Genomic DNA, 23,002 nt, shown 5'->3' on the forward strand with positions numbered 1-23,002 from the left:
TGACATCTAACTTAAAACAACCGGTCATCAATAGGTAATGGACCTTTTATAGAAGAGGGGGTATAAAGGATTTTTTAGGAATAAAATGAAGGTTGGATTTTTAGGGGGAAAAAGTGCAAAGGTTGGATTTTTCTTTTCCATTTTTCCTTTACCTTTTTAAAAAATTAATTCACCAAAATTATCACGTTATTTATATTTCAATGCTGTGTTCATTTTTAAAGTCGTGATGTTTGTTACAAATATAAGCTATGTTCTTTCCGCCTTTCTTTTTGTTACAAATTAGTTTTGATCCGGGTGTGCCATGCACACCCGGGTGTACCAACCAACAATTAAATAAAATTGTTCTTTCATCATAGATTTCTAAACCTTTAATTTCCAAACATTCTTTTTATATATATATATATATATATATATATATATATATATATATATATCTTTAAAAGCAACAATTAGTACTCCCTCTGTCCCTAAATTAAAAGCCTCTTTCTCTTTATTATGTGAGTAATAAATGCTAGAAAGAGACTTTGTATTAAGAGACGGAGGGAATACGACATAAGCAATAACCTTTTTTTTTGGGACTACTACTCCTTTTTATACTGATGCAACTAAAAAGAAACGAATGAATTATTTATATTCCAAATAGTATATGCCATGCATTATTCTACTTTACAAGAGGGGGAAAAAAGGTTCTATACAATAAGATTATACTTTAACCTAGAATTTAGTAATAGAAAAACACTAGTCCATCAACTAGTAACTTTTACCTTCTGCAGACGGCCAAAATTTTTTGATCTACTTCAACATTATACACCCAAAATTTACATCAATGAATGCATCATCTAGTAACTCTTTCCAAAAACATCAAATCAACTGACCTAAATAATTGGCGGGTATTTAAACTTGAGGACACATACAAATCATTGAGCAAAAGAAGGAAGACCCCACAACTCAGGCTGAAAATCCAGAAGAGACTGAAGACTGGAGTCTGCCAAGGCGGCAGCATCAGCCTCGGATTGAGACGGGACAACCACTACCTTCATTCCAGCAGCTTTTGCAGCTTTAACACCTATCCTGTTAATTTAAATGACAAAAAATAATCATATTCAAGGAGGATTGCTAATCAAGATTAATGCTTTCATTTGAAATTAATCTTAATTCTTAACCAAATGAAATTAAAATTGAATGTTCAATAAATGAAATCTTAACCACATTTCTGAATTACACTTGGTATTTTGGGCCAAAGTTCTTGGAAGTGACCAAGTTCTATCAGCACAATCCAATCTAGATTCTGTAAATCTGTAGTCTTTTCCCCCTCCATCAAAATGACAAATAAAATCTCAAATCCAAGTAAGATCAAGCGATTCCAAAAGTAGTGTACAAAAAGTCAAGTAGCAGAGCTCAGATGTGTAAGCTAACAGACCAAAATCTAAAAAACAGCAGACCATAAACCTAGTGCATGAATCTCCTACTTACAGAGAATTAACCATTCATAGCTACACAGCTTTGCCTTAGCAATTGCATGATTTTTCTGTGTTATTAGACCTTCAGTTCAAATCATCAAAGTATTTTACTTCATAACAAGTTTGAGAGCAGGACAGCCAATGTTTTTAAAGATACTATGAATAGCCAATTATAACAGCAAAATCTAAACAGGAACCACTGACTATCTGACTCTTTACTCACAAGACAATACCCTCCTGCAAGTAACAAATACTTGAGCATAATATCTGTAGAATAAACTTACAAAGAGTCCTCTATAACCAGGCAATTAACAGGATCCATTGATAGTCTTTTTGCAGCCTCTAGATATCTGACAATCACAAAATTAATATCAGAAGAGAAGAAAATTAGTGAACATCTGGACGACAAATATATCAATACAGCATGTCACATAAATTTAAAACCGAGCACTGAGATAAATGAAATTTAGTCTACAAGAGCTCAGTATAAAACCTTTTTTTTTTTGAAGATAAATAGGAGGATTCCCATTAGTCACAACGATGCCAAATTTGTCAAAAACTTAAGGCACAACAGAAAGCCACTAATGTTTTGTGCCTCTAGATTTGCTTACTCTTGTATTCATTTTATTCAGTTTTAACAGACTGTTCAAGTCTGATTACTTCAACTGCTCTACCTAGAAGACTAGAACTGATTTCAGGCCATAACAATTAACAAATACTATATTCCTTGTCCATCATTTAAAAGAGAATAAAGTGACAAACGATAAGGAGTACAATATATTAAAACATACATAGTATAACATTCTGTTATGTGAATTAAAAGATCTTACAAGTCTGGAAATGGTTTCCCTGATAAAACTTGGTCACTTCCAAGAATGACAGAAAACAACTCCTTCCAACCTGCACAAGATTCCAAGCATTCAATATTCAACAGAAATGTAAGTCTATAATATATGACTGCAAGAAAACTGGTCTAAAGCCCACAAGACAATATTTTCATACAATAACAAGGAAATTTTTTTTTGAGAAAGATTTTAAGTAAGAAAAGGGCTGGGGGAGACCAATAAGGAAAACTGGAAAAGTTATTTTTGAGAAAGATTTTTGTAATCTACATTAATGCAGTCCAGTCAATATAGACTTCTTGATGAGGGAATCCAGCGAAACACAATGTGACCTCATTTGACACATACTTTTCTTATCGTTATATTATAAAGATTATGAGGTACACTTTAGAAATCCATCAGTCAATATAAAGGAAATATGACATGACAGGCTAAATATTAGACCTAGCGGAAGATTATAAGCTAGAAAAGTAAAGCTGATAGCCGATGAGGCTTTCAATTGTTGGCAAAGATATTATTATGTATCAGATTATCAGTCTTACTGAAATCTACATAATTAGCTTGTAGTTCTTCAATTTATTTTTAAAACTAAACTCTGACTCTGTGAGTAGCATTATAATTTTGAAATCAGACAGCAACATTATAAATAACACATTTTACTTTATCAGTCAATCAGTAAAATTAAACAAGGTGAATGTCAGCCAAAACTATGCCCTTCAATACCAAAAAGCATAGACGTGTTTCAATAAATAACAATTATAGTTTTATTGTAGTAATAAAATTAAACCATATAAATCTTTCAATAATAATAAGCATAGGAACCAACTAGTATGGATCATCTTTGGTCATAGAAATTTCTCACCTTTTTGATAAGAAATTTTGGCTTCTATGTATTCTTGTAGTGAGTTTGAGGCAAGAGCAAATGGGATCTGATGCTTATGGAGATGTTGGATAAGGCGATTGGCACCAGGAAGTGCTTTGGCATCTTTCCACCTAAATTATATAAAGAGAAAAGAAGAAAAGTTAAACCTGACCTTAACTCAGGATACAAATAAGAACTTCAATCCAACAAAAGTTTATGGGAGGAGCGTTTAACAATAATAACTGAAAATAGCTTCCTAATTTACTAAACACTTGAAAATCTAACAATATCATGCTGTTTGTTTAGAGATGGGAGGGACTCCTCGGAGTGAAGGCTAAGAATGCAAGTGCCTAACACATCACAAATAAATTCCACATGGATTTCACAGCAGCAAACCATCCTTCAGAAATTTTCTTGAGATGTAGTTAATTGTATACAGTCAGCTTCATTTATCACCCCCAACTTTTAAGAGGCGTCTAAAGTCAATGTCCACTTCTCTTCTAGAGAAATAGTTAGCAATCTTAGCATAGATTTCGAGAACATACCAATTACTTGATATTCAGCATAACCTTCCATATAGATGAGATTAATTTCAAAGGGTTGCTTTTTTTAAGAAGGTTTACTAAGTACAATCCTTAGGCTTTAATAGGCATTAGAGTGATTAGACTAACATAGTCATTGAGCAATGCTCGAGTAACCGAACTCACTAAAAACAGGTAAATGAGACATGTACAAACTGTATGAACTAACATCAGAACTTTCCAAGTTTACCTTATCTTGGAAGTTGGAACTAGTCAAGCAAATTACTTATCTCACAAACTTCCAATTCATCACAGGTAAAGATTGAAAACAGACTAAAAAAGCAACATAAATAATCATTCAATTCTAAAATATAATGAAAAAAAATCACAACTTTAGTATAACACAAAAATATACCAAAACAAACTTACTTAGAACGATACAAAGGAGTAATTTCAGCAATAAATTGATCAGGAGTTAGAGGAAGATCATAATTCTTAACAATTGCAACAGCTGATTCCTTCTGAGTTCTTCCCACTCTCCCATGCTCTTTATCAGTAATCAAAACTTTCCCATAACTCGCCAAATAATCTCTCAAAACACATCTTGTCGCAATTTCTGCATGCAAATTTTTAAAAAAAAAAATTAAAAAAATCAATCAAATAATCACTAAACATCCAAAATCAAAATTACCCAACAAGATTAAAATTCAAAATTTGAACCTGTATCCAAAAGGGTACCATCCAAATCAAGAATCACAGCAGAAATCGTTACCCCATTAATGGATTCGTTGATAGTCATGACTAAGATTTTTTATAGAGAAATTTTGTTTGGAATTGATAAAGAGGATGATGAAATAATGAAACGGCGGTGTATTTATTGAAGGAGATAGAATTATTCTGTTTTTGATAGAAGTATCCGAAATTGATGCTGATTTGAGGTTGGAAATTTGGCAATGTGTCCATCTTATTGAGAATGATTGGGGAAATTTGGGTACGGAAACTTTTATATATACCTTTCGTCTCTCTTTCGAAAATTGTCCATTTTTGGAAAGTATGGCAAACGGAAATAAATTCTTGATTTTGAAGTTGACAAATGAGTCAAGTTTATGTCGTATTTGGGTTATGGGTCGTAAAATTTTACTCTTACTTCTTGCCAAAAAAAAAAAATTAAATAAATAAATTAGAAAAAATTCATGGAAATAATCTCACCTTTGAATCGTTCGTTTTTAATAATCCCATCTTTGGATTATTTTTTAATAATCCGACCTTTACCCCCAATTCTTTTTCAATGGTCCCATTTTACATGGAACCGGTTGAATAGGTTTTTTTTTTTTGGTTTAAAGTACACGTGTCACAACATAATTAGTCAAAAAATATCTTTTAATTTTAATTAATTTTTAAGAAAAGATTATTACTAATTAATTTTAATTAACTAGTTTAAAACTAACTTTTTTAAAAATAATTAAAATTAAAATCCAATTTGGTTTCAAAAAAAAAATTAAAAAAATTGCCCTGAGCCACCAGCCCCAGCCCCGACCACCTCTCTGCCCCACCGTCGTCCCCAGCTCCCTTCCTCTATCCAGCCACCATGGCACCACCTTCTTCCTGCCCACCCTCCCTTACCAGCCACCCTGCCTTTTCGTCCACAACCCACCTGAAACCGGCCACAACCCCACACAAAAACGGCCACAACCCACCTGAAATCAGCCACAACCCCACCCCGAAACCAGACACCCCAAAACCCCACCATTGAAACCCTCACCATAAACACCGACACCGACCAAAACCCTCTCCCCTCTCACCGGCATTGTTCGAAATTTCCTCCCCTTACACTAGCGCAACCCTCTCCCCTATCACGCTACTACCCACCTCCGGCAAAAACTTCAAGGAATCGCCACAAATCGTCGCCGCTGCGACCCAGGCCACTTGGATTGCTCGATTTTCAGAGGGAAAAGGGGTGGGGTGGTCGGATTTGGGAGTAGAAGGGGTGTTTTCAAGTGAAGGGGGAGTGCGGTTGCGGTGGTTTCACATGAAGAGGGTGGGGCTGTGGTGGAAGGTGGGAAGGAGATGGTGGTTTCCGGCTGGGAAGGGTGGTGGCTTGGGATGATTTTTAAATAATTTTTTTTTATTTTTTCTTTAAATAAATTTAACTTTTTTAAATAAAATAAAAAATTGACCAATTACACGTCGCCACATGTCATGTAACCTGTTATAACAGGTTACATGACCGGTTGGGACCATTGAAAAAGAATTGGGGGTAAAGGTCGGATTATTAAAAAATAATCCAAAGGTGGGATTATTAAAAACGAACGGCCCAAAGGTGGGATTATTCCCATGAATTTTTCCAATAAATTACTACTCTGTTTGTCCCTAAATTACATTTTGATTTGGAAATTTATGCGGGAATTAAGGAGGAAAAAATAGGACAAATAACAAATAACAATAATTAGATAATGCAATGGAAAGTACAAAACATTAAATAATGTTTTGGAAAAATAGAAATAAATAATCCCACCTTTGCGTGGTCTGACAAAAATAATCTCACCTTTTGATTATTACAAGATAATCCCACCTTGATATGTCATCTTCTTTTAATGAACCTTGACTTGTTGGTGACCTATTATGGTTGTTATATGCCATGTGTCAAATTTTTATAGGCTCATTTCTTTTTTTATAATTATAAAAAAAAATTAATACAAAACAAAATACTAAAAAAAAAGAAAAAAAAAAAAAACAGCCACCATTTCCCAAACCCTAGCCCCTACCTCAACCACCACCAAAAATCGGTCGTCCACCCTCCTTATCCTTCGAAATCGACCGGCCAGCACCAAGGTTGTGTTTAAGGGGGATTTTTGGGGTAGTTAAGGAGGTTGGACGGAGTTTTTGGTGGTGATGGCTGTGGTGGTTATGGAGGTTTTCGACGGCTGAGTAGGGTTATAGAGGTTTCGGGGTGGGATTTGGTTTAGGGGGTGATTTCGATGGTGGTTTAGGGGTGAGGTTTGGGTCGGGGGTGATTTCAGTGGTGGATGTGGTGGTTTCGGGGGTGAGATTTGTGTCAGTGGGTTACGGGCGGCCGTTTTCGGTGGTCTTCGACAGTTATAGGGGATGTGAAGGAAGTTTTCGGGTCTGGGATGGAGGTTTTCGGCGGCAGGGTGGTGTTTTCAGGGTGGTGGATGTGATTTCGGGGGTGGCTTATGGCATTGGGAGGTTCGGCCAGAGTTTTAGGAGGTTTAGAGTGGCGGCCGATGGGTTTTTGGTGGGCGTAGGGTATGGGTAAGGGATTTCACGGTGGCGGGGGGTGGCTAGTGGCTGGTGTTTTTTTTTCTTTTCTTTTTTTTTTTTTAATTTGCTCTACCTTTTTTTTAGTTTAACTTTTATTATTTTGACCAATTAATGAGTGACATGTGGCTTTAAAAAATTAAAAAAAAAATTAAATTGTTTAACAGGTTGTAAGTCAAATGGTCTATTAAAAGAAAATCACATACCAAGGTGGGATTGCCTCATAATAATCAAAAGGTGGGATTGTTATTGTCAAACCACGCAAAGGTGGGATTATTTATTTCCATTTTTCCTAATACTTTTGAGTAAAACAAAGATAGATTAGTGATTACTCATGACATGTCATGAGAGGAACTAGAAATGGAGGAAAGTTAGGCATTTACAAATGCATAACAAAGGGTATTCATGTAATTATACATATGTATAAACGAATGCATAGTCTGTATCATTGGATGATCAAATGGTACCACTGAATATATAGTAATACTATATATGTACATAATGATATTATATATGCATTCATCAGTTGTACAAAATTTATGCATAAATAGTACCACTGAGAATTCAATGGTACCATATAAACTTTCAATGGAACAATCAACATGTGGTCCCCCATCACGTGATACAATCCGACCAAAACATAGGTGGGGTCCACCTACAGACCTCTCTCTTCCTATCTCTCTCCTCTTTTCTCTCTCTATCATGTGTTTTAATAATATTTTAATCAATGCATTTACAAATGCCTAACTTTCCTCCCTTTAAAATTCTTCATGTCATCAATCCTTTGCAAAAAAAAAAGGACCAATCACATGCTCCTAGTTGAAAATTTTTAACCAATCATATTCATTGTAATTTGGCACAAGGATTCTGAAAAATTAAAGGCTGAAAAAGTACATTAGCCAACCAAACATTAAAAGTGGAATGTAAATACATTAACTATATATTAAAATACAAATGAAAAAGAAAGTGTATTTGAGATATTTAGAAAAAAAAAAAAATTACTAAAAATAAAAAAAGTGGAATGTAATTTTGGAATACCCAAAATAGAAAGGAGGAATGTAATTTAGGAACTGAGGGAGTATTACTTATATTGTGATAATCGTGAGGGAACCCAGGTTTTTCAAAATGATAAACATTTTGTGTTTGTCAAATGGCAATCTGGTAAATAATTTGCCTCGTATTCCGGAATATAGGTATAAAAAAATGTATATCTGCTCAAATGCCAGCTGTGACTCACGGTTCTCAAATGCCAAAGTTGGAAAAAAAAAACAGAACCGAGCAGATTGATCCACCTTCAAATTGGTATTTAAGATCAACTATTATTTCAGTAATATGACTTCTCAGCGGCGACTGGTATTTTATTTTATATTTTTTTGTCCTTTTCCTCTTCCTACTCCATCTTCTTCTTCTTTAATCTTCTTCCTCCTCCACCTTCTTCTTGCTTTGACCGCTCGTGAAACCATTTTCACCACCACAATTTCGGCGGCTTCGCCACTAAACTAAACGAAAACCCTAATTGAAAAGGAGAAGGGTATGGTTAACCCTTTCAGGAAAGGTTTACATCCTCGTGCAAAACTCCGTCCAATTGAAGGTTAATTGCTCACCTTCGTCAATTGTTGAGTGCTCTGATTTTAAGTTCTTGAAGAGGACTAAATTTCAGCTTTACTACAGGACAAAAAAAATTGAATAAGAGAGAAAGTGTTCAGAATTACAAGAAGAGTGAAAATATACTCAGTAAAGCCTTCTAATGTCGTTAAATCAACGTTTAACAAAAATGTCAGTATTGCCCTTAAATTTTCATATGAAAGTACATTAAAACCCTTTGATAAACAAGGCTTGTTTCTCATTCTGATAAACTTGAATTTGTTCAATAATCAGATAAGTTAAATAATGTTATGGGATATATTTTGTGAGATACAAAGTTTGATAATATTGTGTGAGACATAATATTGTACAGTGTGAAGATATATTGTAAAAATATTGCCCTCTATGTATACCTATTCTATAAATTTTGTACGTGGTTTATGGTGTTTAATGAGAATTAAAGAGAATTATTATTGTGACCTATTTTGTGAGTCAAGTATCAATTTATATTTCAACGTATAGAGGTTAATCGATCAGAAGGAGTTGAGGTGAGGATCGAACCCGATCACACTTGGGGAGATAAAGGGACTAATCAACCCTCCACTCCTTGATCCTCAAAAATATAACATTTATTGAAAATTATTAGAGTATCTATTATGGTTAATATTGCAAATTGTTCCTTAATATTGCAATTTTACCCCTTCTAAATTTTCAACTAAGGTGGAGGAATTAGATTTTTTTTTTTTTTTTTTTTGAAGGAAGAAATTAGAAATTATAGAATCACAATTCTTAGTTTTTGCAAAATAAATTACTGTATTTGAAAATGAAAATCGGAATAGTATAAAATTGGAATTGGAATTTCGAGAATTGAAATTACAAAAACTGATATAAAATCCATCATCCCAAACACTTTCTCAACCATTTCTATAGTGCTACTACAGTACATGTTTATATAGAAGTATGTAACAATCAACAAAGTTATAAAAATGATTTTAAATAATAAATAATACTAGGTATTTGTGAAACAAGGAGAAACTTGAGATAATTAATTAATATTCTACTTATATGATGGAGGTATATATACATATATATATATATATATATATATATATATATATATATATATATATATATATATAGGATCATATGAGACCACCCTCCTTATGTGAGAACCCTATTTTATGTGAGGACATATTACAACCGTTGGATCAACTACATCCAAGGGTCATAATACAACCCGGTAAAACAAACAAAACTAAACAAATTTATTTCAAAATTTATTTCCTACGTTTTTTTCTCTCTCCTCCATATTTTTCGCTCATTTTTCTCTCTCCTCCTTCAATTCTACGGTGTTCATACTCTGCTGCTCTCTGATTTTTCATCAAAACGTCTTCATTCTTCATCAATTTTTGTTAATGTAAGTCTATTGTTTGTACATTTGCTGTTTTTCGATTAATTTTAGGTTACATTCATTATTTTATTTTCGTTTTGATGTTCGTTTAATTTTTTCTGATTTTAGCTCATTAATTTAACATGCAATGTGTCGATTATGTTTTATTTTGTTATTTTTTGTTGATTTTAGCTTTATTTTCGTTTTCTTGAGTGATTATCCAGTAAATTTTAGTTTTATTTTGCCTGAATTTTGGTTTTACTAAGTGTTCTTGTTTTGGTTTTGTATTTGCGATATTATGTTGTTTTGTTGCGATTTTTGTTTGATTTTGTTGCGATTTTTGATTGATTTTCATTTTGCTTTTCGTTTCTCATCTCTGATTTTAGGTTAATTTTCATTTACTTTGTTCTGATTTTTGATTGATTTTGTTGCGATTTTTTTGATTGATTTTCGTTTTATGTAATTTCTCAAAAATTTGTAAAATGTTGTTTGTCTAGTATCGGAAACAACAATTTGTAAAATTGATAAATAAATGGTGATAGTACAGTAAGATGCTATCAAAACCAAAAAAATCTATTTATTTCTAATAGAAACATAGCAGTAAAGCGCTAATCCTGAAGGTGTAACTGCATTCTGATGTAGCCCATATTGTTTTGATAATTCTCTAGTATTGTATAAAAGTAATAACTCCTCTGCTTCTTGTCCAACATTAACTCAAGGATGGAAATTAGGTAATGTTATCTTTCGATATTCTTTTTGTGATCTACATTGTTAAACTGTCTGGGTTTTGGATGATATTTGAAAAGGTCTGGAGGAAGGCAGCTAAGTCAGCCCCGTAGATGATTGCTCAAAAAATTTGCTTGTCACTTAAAGAGCATCTATGTTTGATTGCTCATTTGACAAATGAGCATCTATGTTTTTTCTCATTTGACAAATGAGTATCTATGATTTTGCTCATTTGTATAAAATTACCAACTAATTATTTACTTCTTTTTTTTAATTGTTTTTGCTCATTTGGGAGTGTTGAATGTGTTATATTATCTAACCAGTAAAGTCGATGGTTCCGAGTCTTTTGTAAGGTCCTCCATGATGTGTAATTGCACCTTTATGTCAAGTAGTCTACCTAACTTGCTGAATTTTGTTTAATCTCCTGACCTTACTGAGCTTTTCTAGAGCGCTCTATCACTATTCACTAGTTGTTACACTACCTTTCCATAATATTCCTTTCTAGAAAGGACTTCTGGGGCAATATAGGCCAGTGTTCCTACCGTCGATTTTGGTTGAGAATGTATCACTGCAGACTATTATAATTAACAAAGATTAGTCATGATTCTGTTAAGGTTGTTGTGTCTATCTGCGAGGCTGTTGGTGTCTGTCAGTGTGGCAGGTTCTGTGCAACTCTTGTCCTTGCAATCTGTTTCGTTTTTCTTCAGATCTGAGGTTCTGGTTCTGTGTTTGCTTGGTGTCCTCTCTGCTGTAGTCTGTTGTTCTGCTTTAGTCTGTCTGGTCCTGAAGGCTGTTGTGCTGATCCTTGGTGTGTTTGGATGCTGGCTTGGTTAGCTGAGTTCAGGTGTCGCAGGTTGTTGTTTGCTCATGCTGGAGTTAGTTGTTGTTTCTGTTTTGTGTCTTGTTCAGGCTGTTTTAGTGCCTGTTTTTCAGCTAGTTTGTGTTGTTTGTTTCTGTTTTTTTTGTGTTGGCCTTTGTCCTAGTCCTTGCTTGTAGCTCCGTTCAATGAAGATGCCTTCTTGCATGAGGGTAGGTAGGTGCTTTTCCCTCTCACCGTGTTGGGCACCCTTCCTAGAAGGTGGTCGGGGACGGGTTTGGGAAGTAGGTGGTGGTTGTGTGCCTTCGGGCTGAACTGGTTTCTGACATTTGATGTTCTTGGCTGAAGCAGTTCATTGTATTTGGATTCAGAGGAATAGTGTCCTGTTTAAAGGCTCGTGTGAACCTGCTGAGACTATTTTCAGGAGACTGGTGTACAGAGTTGCTTGCAGAAGCACTGAGATTGACAGAAGGAAGCTTATTTGGTCTTAGGGCAGATTGGTTTTCTTTTTAGTTTCATGGTTGTTTTATTGTATTTGCCTTGCTGTGTTGGCTAGTGTGGGCTGTTTGCTTGCTTATCTTGTTCAGGCTTGTTTTCTGAGTTCTGTTAGGCTGTTTGAGCCTGGTCCTTGCTTCTGGTACCCTTCCTAGAAGGTGAACAGTAGCTAGGATCCAGGTTTATTCTTGTTTCAGGTTAGCACCCTTCCTAGAAGGTGGTTAACCTTGAGCCTTGAACTGGTTTTTGTGGTTGTTTGGCCTTGTGGTCTTTGTAGTTTGGATGGGCTGTTTGCTCTTTTTTTTTTGTACTGTGTACTTTTTTTCTTGGTAATAAATTTTCTATTTACCAATAAAAAAAGCTTAATTCATTTGAAATTAAGCTTTAATAACAGAACAAAAATCTAATATCAGAGAATAAATATAATGAAATGTACTCCATAATTACGCATTCTCTCCTGTTTGTTTTGTCATTTATAGTATTGCAGTAAATGGAATTTACTCATTTAAGTCTATGTTTTTGCTCATTTGACAAATGAGTATCTATGTTTTTGCTCATTTGTATAAAATTACCAACTAATTATTTACTTTTTTTTAATTGTTTTGTATGAGCAGGGAGTCTATAGAAAAGGAGCCTGCTGCCGATGTTGGTTCATCAGGTGCTACTGCTGATGTTGTTTCAGCAAGGCCTGCTGCTAATGTTGGTTCAGCAGGGCCTGGTGTTGGTTCATCAGAGGTATTAGTTGGTACTAAGGTTAAAGGTAAAAAGGTTGAAAAAGGATTAAAAGAAAAACAAAAGATTAAGCTGGAGGAGACGAAATCCAGCAACGAAGGGGAAGATTTGAAGTCTCATGTTTATGGGACATTACATAGTCGGATGTCCCCTTCATCCATAGTTCAAGTTATTGAAAAATGTTCAGATTATCAGTTGAAAGCTATTAGAGCAATAGGATTCGGGTCTATGGAGTTCTTGAAGGTGACCCAACTGCCTTTGCAGCTGGGTTTATGGTTGGTGCATCACTTTGATGCTAACACATGCTCTTTAAACATTCCAGATTCTGAACCTTTTTGTATCACTGAAGAGCATGTGCATCAAGTACTTGGGCTGCCAATGGGTGGCATAGAAATTGACAAAAACAATTTTTCCAGAGATAAGAAAGTGATTCAGCAATGGAAGAAGCAATCCAAAAGCAACTCACTCTCTATCAAAATAGGGGAGCTGAAAGAGTTTCTGAAAGAGCATAACTCAGCTGGTCTTATGTTCAAAAGGAACTTTGTAGTGCTATGCGTTTCTGCATTGATGGATGGTAAACTTTTTATTTTTATTTTGCTTATTTTTAGTTATAGTTAGCACTTAGAAGTTGTGTGCTATATATAGCAATTATATTATCTAAGTTGTTGGTCATATATGTATAGAATCAGTTACTTGAATCTATCATCATTAGATAGAGACTATTGACACTTTCAGAATAAGATATATATATATATATATATATATATATATATGTATTTATCTTTTGTTCTATTTATTTATATTTTGATGGATTATTGTTGTTAGTCAATGATGAGATGGGTGAAAAAATTTGGAATAGGATTTGGTACATACTTCATATTAACATACTTGTCAAAAAATTTCAAGTTATATTATAAATTAGTTATATCATCAGGAAAAGGTGGAGAGTCAACATCATGGTTTAAATTTTATAGGAGTTTGCTAATTTTCAATTTTGTTTGCTTATTTATATTATATTTTGTTCATTTAAATTTCCTTTTGTTCATTTTTCTTTTGTTTTGCTCATTTTTTTTTTTCAGGGAAACAAAATGTGAATATCAATTCTGATATTCTCACATTTCTTTCTGATGTTGATAAAATAAAGGACTTGAATTGGTGCAAGTATATCCTTGATTAACTTGTGAAGGCCAAGCTTTTCTGGGAAGAACGTCAAACTCGTTCTTTTCCTGGATCTTTACTGTTTATTATGGTATTACTTTAATTTTTGTTGTTTTATTAATGTAGTATTTTTTACTTATTTGTTGATTTTTAATTTACTAATTATTTTTTCTTACTTGTTTGTAGCTATTGTATGTATTAATTTTTATTTGTTTAATTTTAATGTACTAATTTTTTCTATCTTACTTGTTTGTAGCTTTTATACGTTGATTAGTTTGTCATTGAGGAAGTTAGAGCCAAACGAGAAACTCCAGTTCTCAAAGGTTGGACAACCAATATGTTGTCAAGTCGTGAGAAATTGGAAATTTTTAAGGGGAGGCTTGGAGTTTTTTTATAAAAACCAGAAGCTTGTTGGTCCTTCTGGCAGCAAACAACCAAAACTGGTATTTCACTTGTAACCAATACTTAGTTTTTCTATGTCTTTGGCATTGCTTGAAGAATTGAATTGGAACAAATCTTGCTTTAAGGAAAATGATGCAATGTGGTGCTTTTATAGCACATTAATGGACCTCCTAAATCAGCAAAAAAATATTTGCTCATTTGTCAAATGAGCAATTATTTTTTGCTCATTTGATACTGTGTGATTTGGATGAAAATTACACAATTATGTAATATTTTTTTTTTGTTTTTTTTGTTTTTGCTTGATTTTAGGAACAATCTGATCCAATTCATACAAAAAATGAAGAAATTGAACAAGATCCGAAGAAGGTATTTATATGACTTTTCTGGAAACTTATATTAATTTGCTCATTTTTATATGACTTTGCTCATTTTTTGTTTTTGTTTTTTTTTTCCTAATTTTTGTTATTTTTTACTTAATTGTGAATTTGTATTGTTGTTTTGTGAATTTGGGGATTGCCATGCGATGAAAGAGTAGGGGGTTAAAAGGTTGGGGGTGTGCGAGTTGTTATTAGCCCAATCCCTATCCTCCCTAAGATACATCTTCTGGTTAGCTTTAAACATAAATCTGATTAGCTTTAAACACCTCAGATGGTAAAACCTCCTCATTAACATGTGTAGGTGTTTGCTCATTTGATAAATGAGTAATCAACTATTTGCTCATTTGGTAAATGAGCAAAAAATTGATTGCTCATTTGACAAATGAGCATCTATGTTTTAATTTACTGCATTAAAGGACTTTTAGCTATTGGGGAAATGGATTTAAGGATCCAGGTGTAGCGTTAAATGATCCTCTAATTGTTAGCAAAAGAAAACTCTAACAAGCTGATCATGATTTTGCTCTAAAGTTTGGTAAGCCTTTAAGTATTCAAGATGGTCTTGGCTTCTTTCCATTATTATGAATTAATTTTTTTTTTTATAGAAATGCCTTATGGAGCTTGCAACAGCATCTACAAATCTAGTCTTGGCATACATGGATTTCAGTGAAAAACATGAAACTGCTGTTAAGTATTTTCCAAACAATGAGAAGATTCAAAAGCTGAAGGAAGATGCAATGACTGTTTGTGATGAGCAGAAGATGAGCTCTAAAGCTTTGACTGAAGATATTCCTCTCTCATTTAGCCAAGATGAACAGTATTGGCAAGATCCAGCTGTAATTGAAGCTTGGGATAGGTTTTCGAAGATTTCAGGCAATGACAAGCATGCTGAATCTACAATTTATGCTAGGGTTGATCAACTGATTGAATCAGAACCAATTGATATTACTAAGATTGCTGCTGAATGTGTTGACATAGCAAGTGGTATACCTGATGTTGAAGATCCATATGTTATCATACAACCTAAGGTTGCTGAACATGTATTTAAAAAACTTGGAGAGTCAAGTACGAGATATAGTTTAAGAAGTTCAGTTGCCAAAGGATGTGGAACTCCTTCATTCAGCTTAGGAATCTCTTCTCAAGATGATTCTCATGAGAAGTCCCCCAGCATTGCACCTACTGATGAACCTGTAGTTGCTCCTGTGAGTGCACAAGTTGGTGCTTCTAAATCAGTTGATGATGCTGATGCTGTGAATGCTCAAGAAGACCCAATTGCGCTTAAGAGAAAAGGAGATGCTGAAAATGAGAGTTGTATTCCAAAGAAGCGTAAAGTGCAACCATCGTTGCAAATTAGATCTCCTTTTAAGTCTCGGATTATCAACATATATACACCATTAACAGCAGTTCAGAAAGGTGTTATGGATTCATTTTTTCATGAGAAGAAAAATCGTTTGTAAGTATTTATTCAATTTTTTCAGTTCTGGAAATTTTGGCAACTGACTTTATTTTTCTTTCTTATAACAAGTCTAGCTCTATATTCTCACTTTACATATCTACGATTGAAATTATTTTAACTTCCCTAAATCTTATATGTAGTGATGCAGGGTTTTTATGCAAGGGTGAGCCTGATAATGAAGTAATGCTATTTCAACTTGAAATGCTAAAAACTCAGAGCAAAATTCATGGCGATATCATTAATGCATGGTCTACTGTTCTGAATTTTAATGAGCAATATAAAGATGTCAATTCTTGTGGACGTTTCTTTTTTGGTCTTAATGCTGTTGTAAGTTCAACTCGTTCATTTTATTTTGTTTTATTTTGTTCATGTTCACTTTGCTCATTTCATATAATTTTTTTATATTTGAATGTAGATGTTGTTTTGTATTTGCAAAAAACTATTATTAGTTCTTTGCTCATTTGTCAAATGAGCAAACTATTCAATGCTCATTTGTCAAATGAGCAAAAATTAAATACTGAACTAATTCAAGTCTCTTATTGGATACTAAATAACATAAAATCTTTTGATAAAATATTTGAAATACAGAACTAATAATAATATAAATTCTGACTTCCTTGGTCTGAATCAATGTATAATCAGTGTTTATGAGTTGTATTATGGTCTAATTTTGGTCCTGCACAATTCAGACTCTTATTTATGACCTGTATTATGGTCTGAATCAGTGACGAGTGAGAATTCACAGACATGCTGCATCTATAATTCTATATGGTCTTAAACCAAAGGACTTAATTCTTTATGTTTATGATGCTATCTGACAACTAACATTCTGTATGTTTTGTAATTACATAAATAATTGAATGATAGCTGCAATTAATTCTTTGCTCATTTGCCAAATGAGCAGTTAATTTTTTGCTCATTTGTCAAATGAGCAAAACATTCACTTTCTCATTTGTAAAAAAAATTTCAATTTACTCATTTTATGACTTTTCTCATTTCAAATTCACTTTACTCATTTCTTATTTACTCTTTTCATTTATGTTCATCTTATTTATGTATTTTTCTTTATTTATTTTTTTAGGATTGCCTTTTTCAATACGAAAGTGATCGTGCTCAAGAAAGGAATAAAATGTTTTGTGAGGTTGTGGAGTTGGAATTCATCAAAACAATCATCCCAAAGAAAGATATTGAGCTTTTCTTTTTCCCGGTATTTGAAAAGGATCATTATTATCTGGTATGTTTTAACACCACCACAGACTGTGGTACAATTGAGGTTATTGATTACAGTGAAGGTCCTAGAGAAAATAAGAAATTGCTTAAAAATCTGGTATGTCTTCTGCCACTTCTTCTTCATCATTAATATCCTCATTGATGCCTGCCATGTTGTTACCAGATTCTTTATTCATATCTCCTCTCATTATATCACTGGTACCCTAACCCTTTCAGAGGATTCTCCTCTGAATTTCTTCTTTCTCCCATAACAAGAAAATACACACACACACACTCACGCCAGAGACACACACACACACACATACACAGGCACACACACACACACACACACACACACACGCATACACACACACATACACACACGCACACATACACACACACACACACACAAGCAAAGTCTTAAATAGCTTCCTGTTAGTCTCTGTCTCTGACCTCACTTTGAATCTATTCATGGTCAGCTTGATTCTTTCGGGATATATGACATGTAAAACTTTTCTAGAGGATACTTTCAAAACTCTGTGATTTATTTTTCTACATAATGTGCATCTCTGCATTTGAACAATGTGTTTGAGAGTTTCTGATTGTATACAGGCACACACACACACATACACAGGCGCACACAAACACACACACACACAAATACACACACACGCATACACACACACATACACACACATACACACACACACACACAAGCACACATACAACCTGTACTAGAATCTAAAATCAGATTCTGAAATTAGTTTTTGGAATCAGAATTGTGTAATGTGTGGGTAGGTGGCAGTAATGGCTCAAGATTTTGTTAGATTATTTTAGAAAAATGATTTGAGTTTAGTTGTTTATCTTGATCTTGTTCTGCTTGTTCTAACTATATTTGTTCCACCTGTTTTTGTTCTTATTTTAACTTATTTGTTCATTTTCAGAAAAGTGCATTTTCATATTTCATGAATGGTGAAGGAAGTATACAAAGTGTTGTTTTGTCAAAACAAATCAAGTCTATGGAGTCTGTTGTGGTTGATTTACCTTGGAAGTCTTCAGATGATTATCATTTGCATTGCGGTGTTGTAATGATGAGGCATATGGAAACATATATGGGTTTGCAAAAGTGGAATTCAGGTTTAAAGAAAAATAATGTAAGTCTAACCAGAAAAAGTCTAATTGCAATTTTTATAATTTGATTCTTCTGGAATGAGAAATCTGCACTTTTTAGATTAAAATTTGTGAGCAGCTTGTTGATATACATTCATGAAGCCATTACTTACCCTATACTTACTCTGAATTATTGCTTCATTTTTTCTCTTTGCAGGACATAATCATTGACAAACTTCGTTTGAAGTATACCCTCTCAATTATTTCAAGTGAAGTAAATACTGTTAAACCTGTTAAACAAGTTGTCCAAAAGAAAAAAAAAGGCTGAGGAAGCAAGTGATGCTGAAGAAAGCTAGGGGCAGCAATCCAAGAGCAATTAACGGAGAGAATTGAAGACTGAAGTTGATCAATTGTTCTTAGGATTTGTATAGTTTTTGTACAGAACAATAGAAGTGTTAGTTTTATGATGTTCTTAATAGGACAAATGTGATAAATGTTCTTAGTTGATCTAATGTTTTTATGATGTTGTTAGGATTTTCTAAGTATAAATTTTTCTATGTCAATGTAATGGATATGATTTTCTATCTTATTGACTAAGTTGTTTGTCATTTGTTAAATTCCTGATTAACTATTTGAGCAACTGACTATTTGCTCATTTGCTAAATGAGCAAAGAAATGTTTTCTTATTTTTTAAATAAGTAACTAATTATTTGCTCATTTAAAAAATGAGGAAACTAATGCTTACTCATTTCACAAATGAGCAAAGAAATGGTTGTTGATTTAATGTATTATTAAAAGGAATGTTTACTCATTTGACAAATGAGTATTAACTATTTGCTCATTTGACAAATGAGTATTAACTATTTGCTCATTTGCCAAATGACCAAATTAATAATGCTAAATCTTATATTTATATAAAAATATTAAATTTTATATTTGTATAAAAGTATCATTATACAAATATCAGCAAATATCTAGTTAATTTAGCCTCTATGATTTTGAAGATTAGGGTATGTTCTCTTTATTGAACTCATTGTATAATATCTTGGATTGGACTATTTCTGTTACCAAGGACATTACAATAGCTTTGGTATAATTACATATGTGTGTATGATAGATAAACAGAGCTTGCAAAATATTTGCTCATTTCAACAAAATTTAAAACACAAAATGCTAAATCATATATTTATATAAAAATATTAACTTTTATATTTGTATAAAAGTATCATTATACTTTGTTTGGACAATTTCTAATATCATGATGACTCAATTCACCACAACCTCTACATAATCTCTTCTTTTTCTGGTTTTGTTCTATAACCTTTTCTTTTTCTCCCTTTAGCCTTTTTGCACTTCTACCTCTTGTTTCAACATTTGGCACATCAATCTCAGCCCCTTTCTCTTTTGAAGTCTCTACATTTGATACATGAATTCCAGTCCCTTTATTCTTTGAAATTTTTGGAGGTTTGACAATTATTTCAGTTGGCACACTAGCTCCAATCAATAGCTCAATGTCTTGTCCTTTGTTGTTTGCACTTCCTGTTGTTTCATTATTCCTTGCAATCCTCTTAGCCTCCAAATCCTTTCTTATTCCTTGAAGATTTATCACAAGATCTTGAATATCTTCATCATTGCCTTCTGCCAAACTTACACAAGTGTGTATCTCTGACCATAAATCATTTAACAATTTTTTCTTGTCAATTAAATTAGCACATTGCTCCAACAGGTTTCCACCCAAGTCAAAATTTGGTTTTTTCAGTGCCATAGTAGTCCATCCGTGTAGCATATACTTCTCAGGAATGGTTTCAAACCTTTTTGCTTTCCAAAACCCAAATCATATGTCTACATGGAATTCCTTGTCTATAAAACAACTTGCAAGAACATGTGGTGTCAAAGTTAGTTGGATTAAACACAACATCAAATGTTCTAATCCGATTTCCTTCACTTACTTTTGCAACTTCCAATCCATTTTCTTTCAATTCATCAACACCACATGAAAAACAAGCAATTTTCAACCTCATATTGAAATTCATAAAAGACAGAGTTAGTATATAAATGTGAGGCATGCTTTTCTATCCCTAGTGGTGTTTTGCACTCAGGATATTTGTGCTTTGAATCATTATAATTCTGACCTTGAGTGTGTCTCTGGGCATCAATTGCAGCTTCATATCTCAAGTAAAACTCAACAAGTGACACATGAGGATTGATAAAGGAGCAAAAAAAGTTGTTTTCGCTTTCGGATCTTGATGTTGTACGCATTATTCCTCCAAGGAACACATCTCTGAAATACGCCGGAATCCACTTGTTCCTTATCTTGTACATATAACCTAACCACTCATGTTCTTCCAAGTGGTATTCAACCATCACCTTGTTCCACCTTTCTTCAAACTCAGCAGGTTCAATTTCAAGATGCCAAACACAAGCACATAATTTTTTTAGGAAATCAGTTTCTTCTTGCATGATTGATTTCTCCACCTTATCTGGTAACTTTTTCATTATGTGCCACATACAGAAGCGATGTTCAGTTTTGTTAAACACACTTTTTAACAGCAATTTTTTCATTGCTGAATCTTGATCTGTAATCATACAATTCGGTTCATTTCCACCCATTGCCTTGAGAAATGATCTGAACAACCACTCAAATGACACTATATCTTCCTTTGCTATGAAACCAGCAGCAAAAGTAATGCAGCTCTTATGATGGTCAACCCCTGTAAATGGAGTAAACACCATGTTGTACCTGTTTACACATACAGATTAAATTTTAAATGATCAAATAACTACACACACACATAAATACACAGACACACGTACTTAGACACAGACACACACACGCACACACACATATACACATACATACACGCACTCACAATCTGTGATAGAATCTAAATTCAGATTATGAAATCAGAATTGTCATCAGCTACTGAAATAATTCAATGCTCATTTGACAAATGGGCAAATAATTGATTGTTCATTTGTCAAATGAGCTTATAACTCAATGCTATTGTTTGCTTTTTTGTCAAATGAGCAAATAATTGAACGCACATTTCTGAAATGAGCAAATAAGTCAATGCTCATTTGTGAAATAAACAAACAGTTATACTAAGTTCATTTAAAACAAAGTTATTAATTTAAGCTATAGTTATAACATAAAAAATGATTTGTGATTTTTATGAATTACCTATTGGTTTGGTATGTGGTATCAAAGGATACCATAATCACCAAATAGAGCGTAAATCTTTTTACAAAGGGGATCAGCCCATAATGCTCTACAAAGGCAATAATCATCATCCATCTCAAAATCAAAGAAAAAAGCGCTCCACATTAACTTTTTGTTGGTAAAGTTATCCACGAACATTTGAGCATCACTTCCTTGAATGTATGCTTTCAAAATCTCTATGAAATTTTTTGAAATCTTGCTTAGATGCACCGATGTTATCATATCCTCCAACAATTTCCTTCATCATTCGAAAAGTTGTAACAGGCACCAATATTCACCTATTTAAAGAACAAAACAGTTTGTCAAATGAGCAAATAATTTAATGCTCATTTTTTCAAATGAGCATACTACTTTTATTAGAACATACAGAGAATTCATGAAACATAAGAGGCTTTGAAAAGTCGTACCTTAGAATTATTCACAATTATTTTTTTGTGCAATATGTTCATTTTTCTTCCTTCTTTTTGGAAGAGATTGCAACTAGGTGTATAAAGTGGATGAGTATGTCCCTCATGAAATTGTGACACTATGAATTTGTTATCATCACAATGCTTTTATGATTAATATGTGCCTTTGCACCAACACGAGTAACGAGTCTCTTCCTTTTGATTGAAGTTTTTTCTTCATTGCTTTCTCCTTCGTTGTTATTTAAATCTTTTTCAACAGTAGGCTTTCTTTTCTCTTTGTATCCTTCTTTATTGCATAAGATATACTGTGATTTCAATTCTTTGCTTCTTCTTTGCCTTTTAGTTGTAGATTTTCTTTGTGTTGAATCCAGCAGCAAATGCATATCTTTTATAAAATTCAAGGCCCTCTTCAAGATTATTAAACTTCATCCCTATAGCTGGTTTCAACTCATTGGGGCATATTGGAAGCCATTCTTTTGTTCCTCCAGGAGTGAGCAAAGGTGCTACTTTAGGAGAAACTACTATTGTAGGAGTAGTTGCCACATTTGTGATGGTACTAGAATGACTGTCAAGTTCTTCATTGTTGCTCATCATTTCTGAAATCAGATTCAGAATTCAGAATTGCAAACAGAAAGATGAGGGGGGGGGAATAGGTTTTGTATAAGTAAGTGTAAGAAGGGAATGTGGTTGGTGTGCAGGAAATAGACAAGAAGAAGGGGTGGGGCTTGTGTGCAGGCAAGAAAACCAAGGAACTCAATGATTTGATATCAGAAATGATGATTTGAAAAGGAGTAAAACTTGATAATGCTACCCTTCAATATGTTTTGCAAAACCTAGCATATATAGCATTCAGTATAGCATAGTATAGCATATTTGCCAGCAAAAACCATACATTCTTAGACACACACACACACTCTAACACATGCCTCTTACACTCACTTACACACACACACACACA

At 33.5% G+C, this 23,002-nt stretch overlaps 2 protein-coding genes across 2 annotated transcripts; one reads left to right on the forward strand and one right to left on the reverse strand.

Annotated features, from left to right (window-relative positions):
* Positions 1–606: 606 nt before the first annotated feature.
* Positions 607–4,898, reverse strand: LOC110686127 (bifunctional riboflavin kinase/FMN phosphatase-like). The gene is made up of 6 exons (XM_021862710.1): positions 4,406–4,898; positions 4,115–4,301; positions 3,165–3,295; positions 2,291–2,360; positions 1,745–1,810; positions 607–1,071 (listed from the first exon to the last, which is right to left on the reverse strand). The coding sequence occupies exons 1-6, from the start codon at positions 4,482–4,484 to the stop codon at positions 918–920; spliced, it is 687 nt and encodes a 228-aa protein (XP_021718402.1). The 5' UTR covers positions 4,485–4,898; the 3' UTR covers positions 607–917.
* A 9,126-nt stretch (positions 4,899–14,024) lies between these two features.
* Positions 14,025–18,927, forward strand: LOC110686577. The gene is made up of 7 exons (XM_021863189.1): positions 14,025–14,309; positions 14,578–14,634; positions 15,248–16,095; positions 16,239–16,425; positions 17,180–17,425; positions 18,252–18,461; positions 18,636–18,927. The coding sequence occupies exons 3-7, from the start codon at positions 15,257–15,259 to the stop codon at positions 18,639–18,641; spliced, it is 1,488 nt and encodes a 495-aa protein (XP_021718881.1). The 5' UTR covers positions 14,025–14,309; positions 14,578–14,634; positions 15,248–15,256; the 3' UTR covers positions 18,642–18,927.
* The last annotated feature ends 4,075 nt before the right edge of the window (positions 18,928–23,002 follow it).

The sequence above is a fragment of the Chenopodium quinoa genome, unplaced genomic scaffold (genome assembly GCF_001683475.1).
Source record: "Chenopodium quinoa cultivar QQ74 unplaced genomic scaffold, ASM168347v1, whole genome shotgun sequence".
Taxonomy (NCBI): Eukaryota; Viridiplantae; Streptophyta; class Magnoliopsida; order Caryophyllales; family Amaranthaceae; genus Chenopodium; species Chenopodium quinoa.

Coding starts and splice junctions, on each gene's coding strand:
- LOC110686127 (XM_021862710.1), bottom strand. CDS start 4,484: ATGACTATCAACGAATCCATTAATGGGGTAACGATTTCTGCTGTGATT. Junction 3,296..4,114: donor ACTCCTTTGTATCGTTCTAA/GTAAGTTTGTTT, acceptor TATATAATTTAG/GTGGAAAGATGCCAAAGCAC. Junction 2,361..3,164: donor CAAAATTTCTTATCAAAAAG/GTGAGAAATTTC, acceptor AATCTTGTGCAG/GTTGGAAGGAGTTGTTTTCT.
- LOC110686577 (XM_021863189.1), top strand. CDS start 15,257: ATGGAGCTTGCAACAGCATCTACAAATCTAGTCTTGGCATACATGGAT. Junction 16,426..17,179: donor TTTTTGGTCTTAATGCTGTT/GTAAGTTCAACT, acceptor TTATTTTTTTAG/GATTGCCTTTTTCAATACGA. Junction 17,426..18,251: donor AGAAATTGCTTAAAAATCTG/GTATGTCTTCTG, acceptor GTTCATTTTCAG/AAAAGTGCATTTTCATATTT.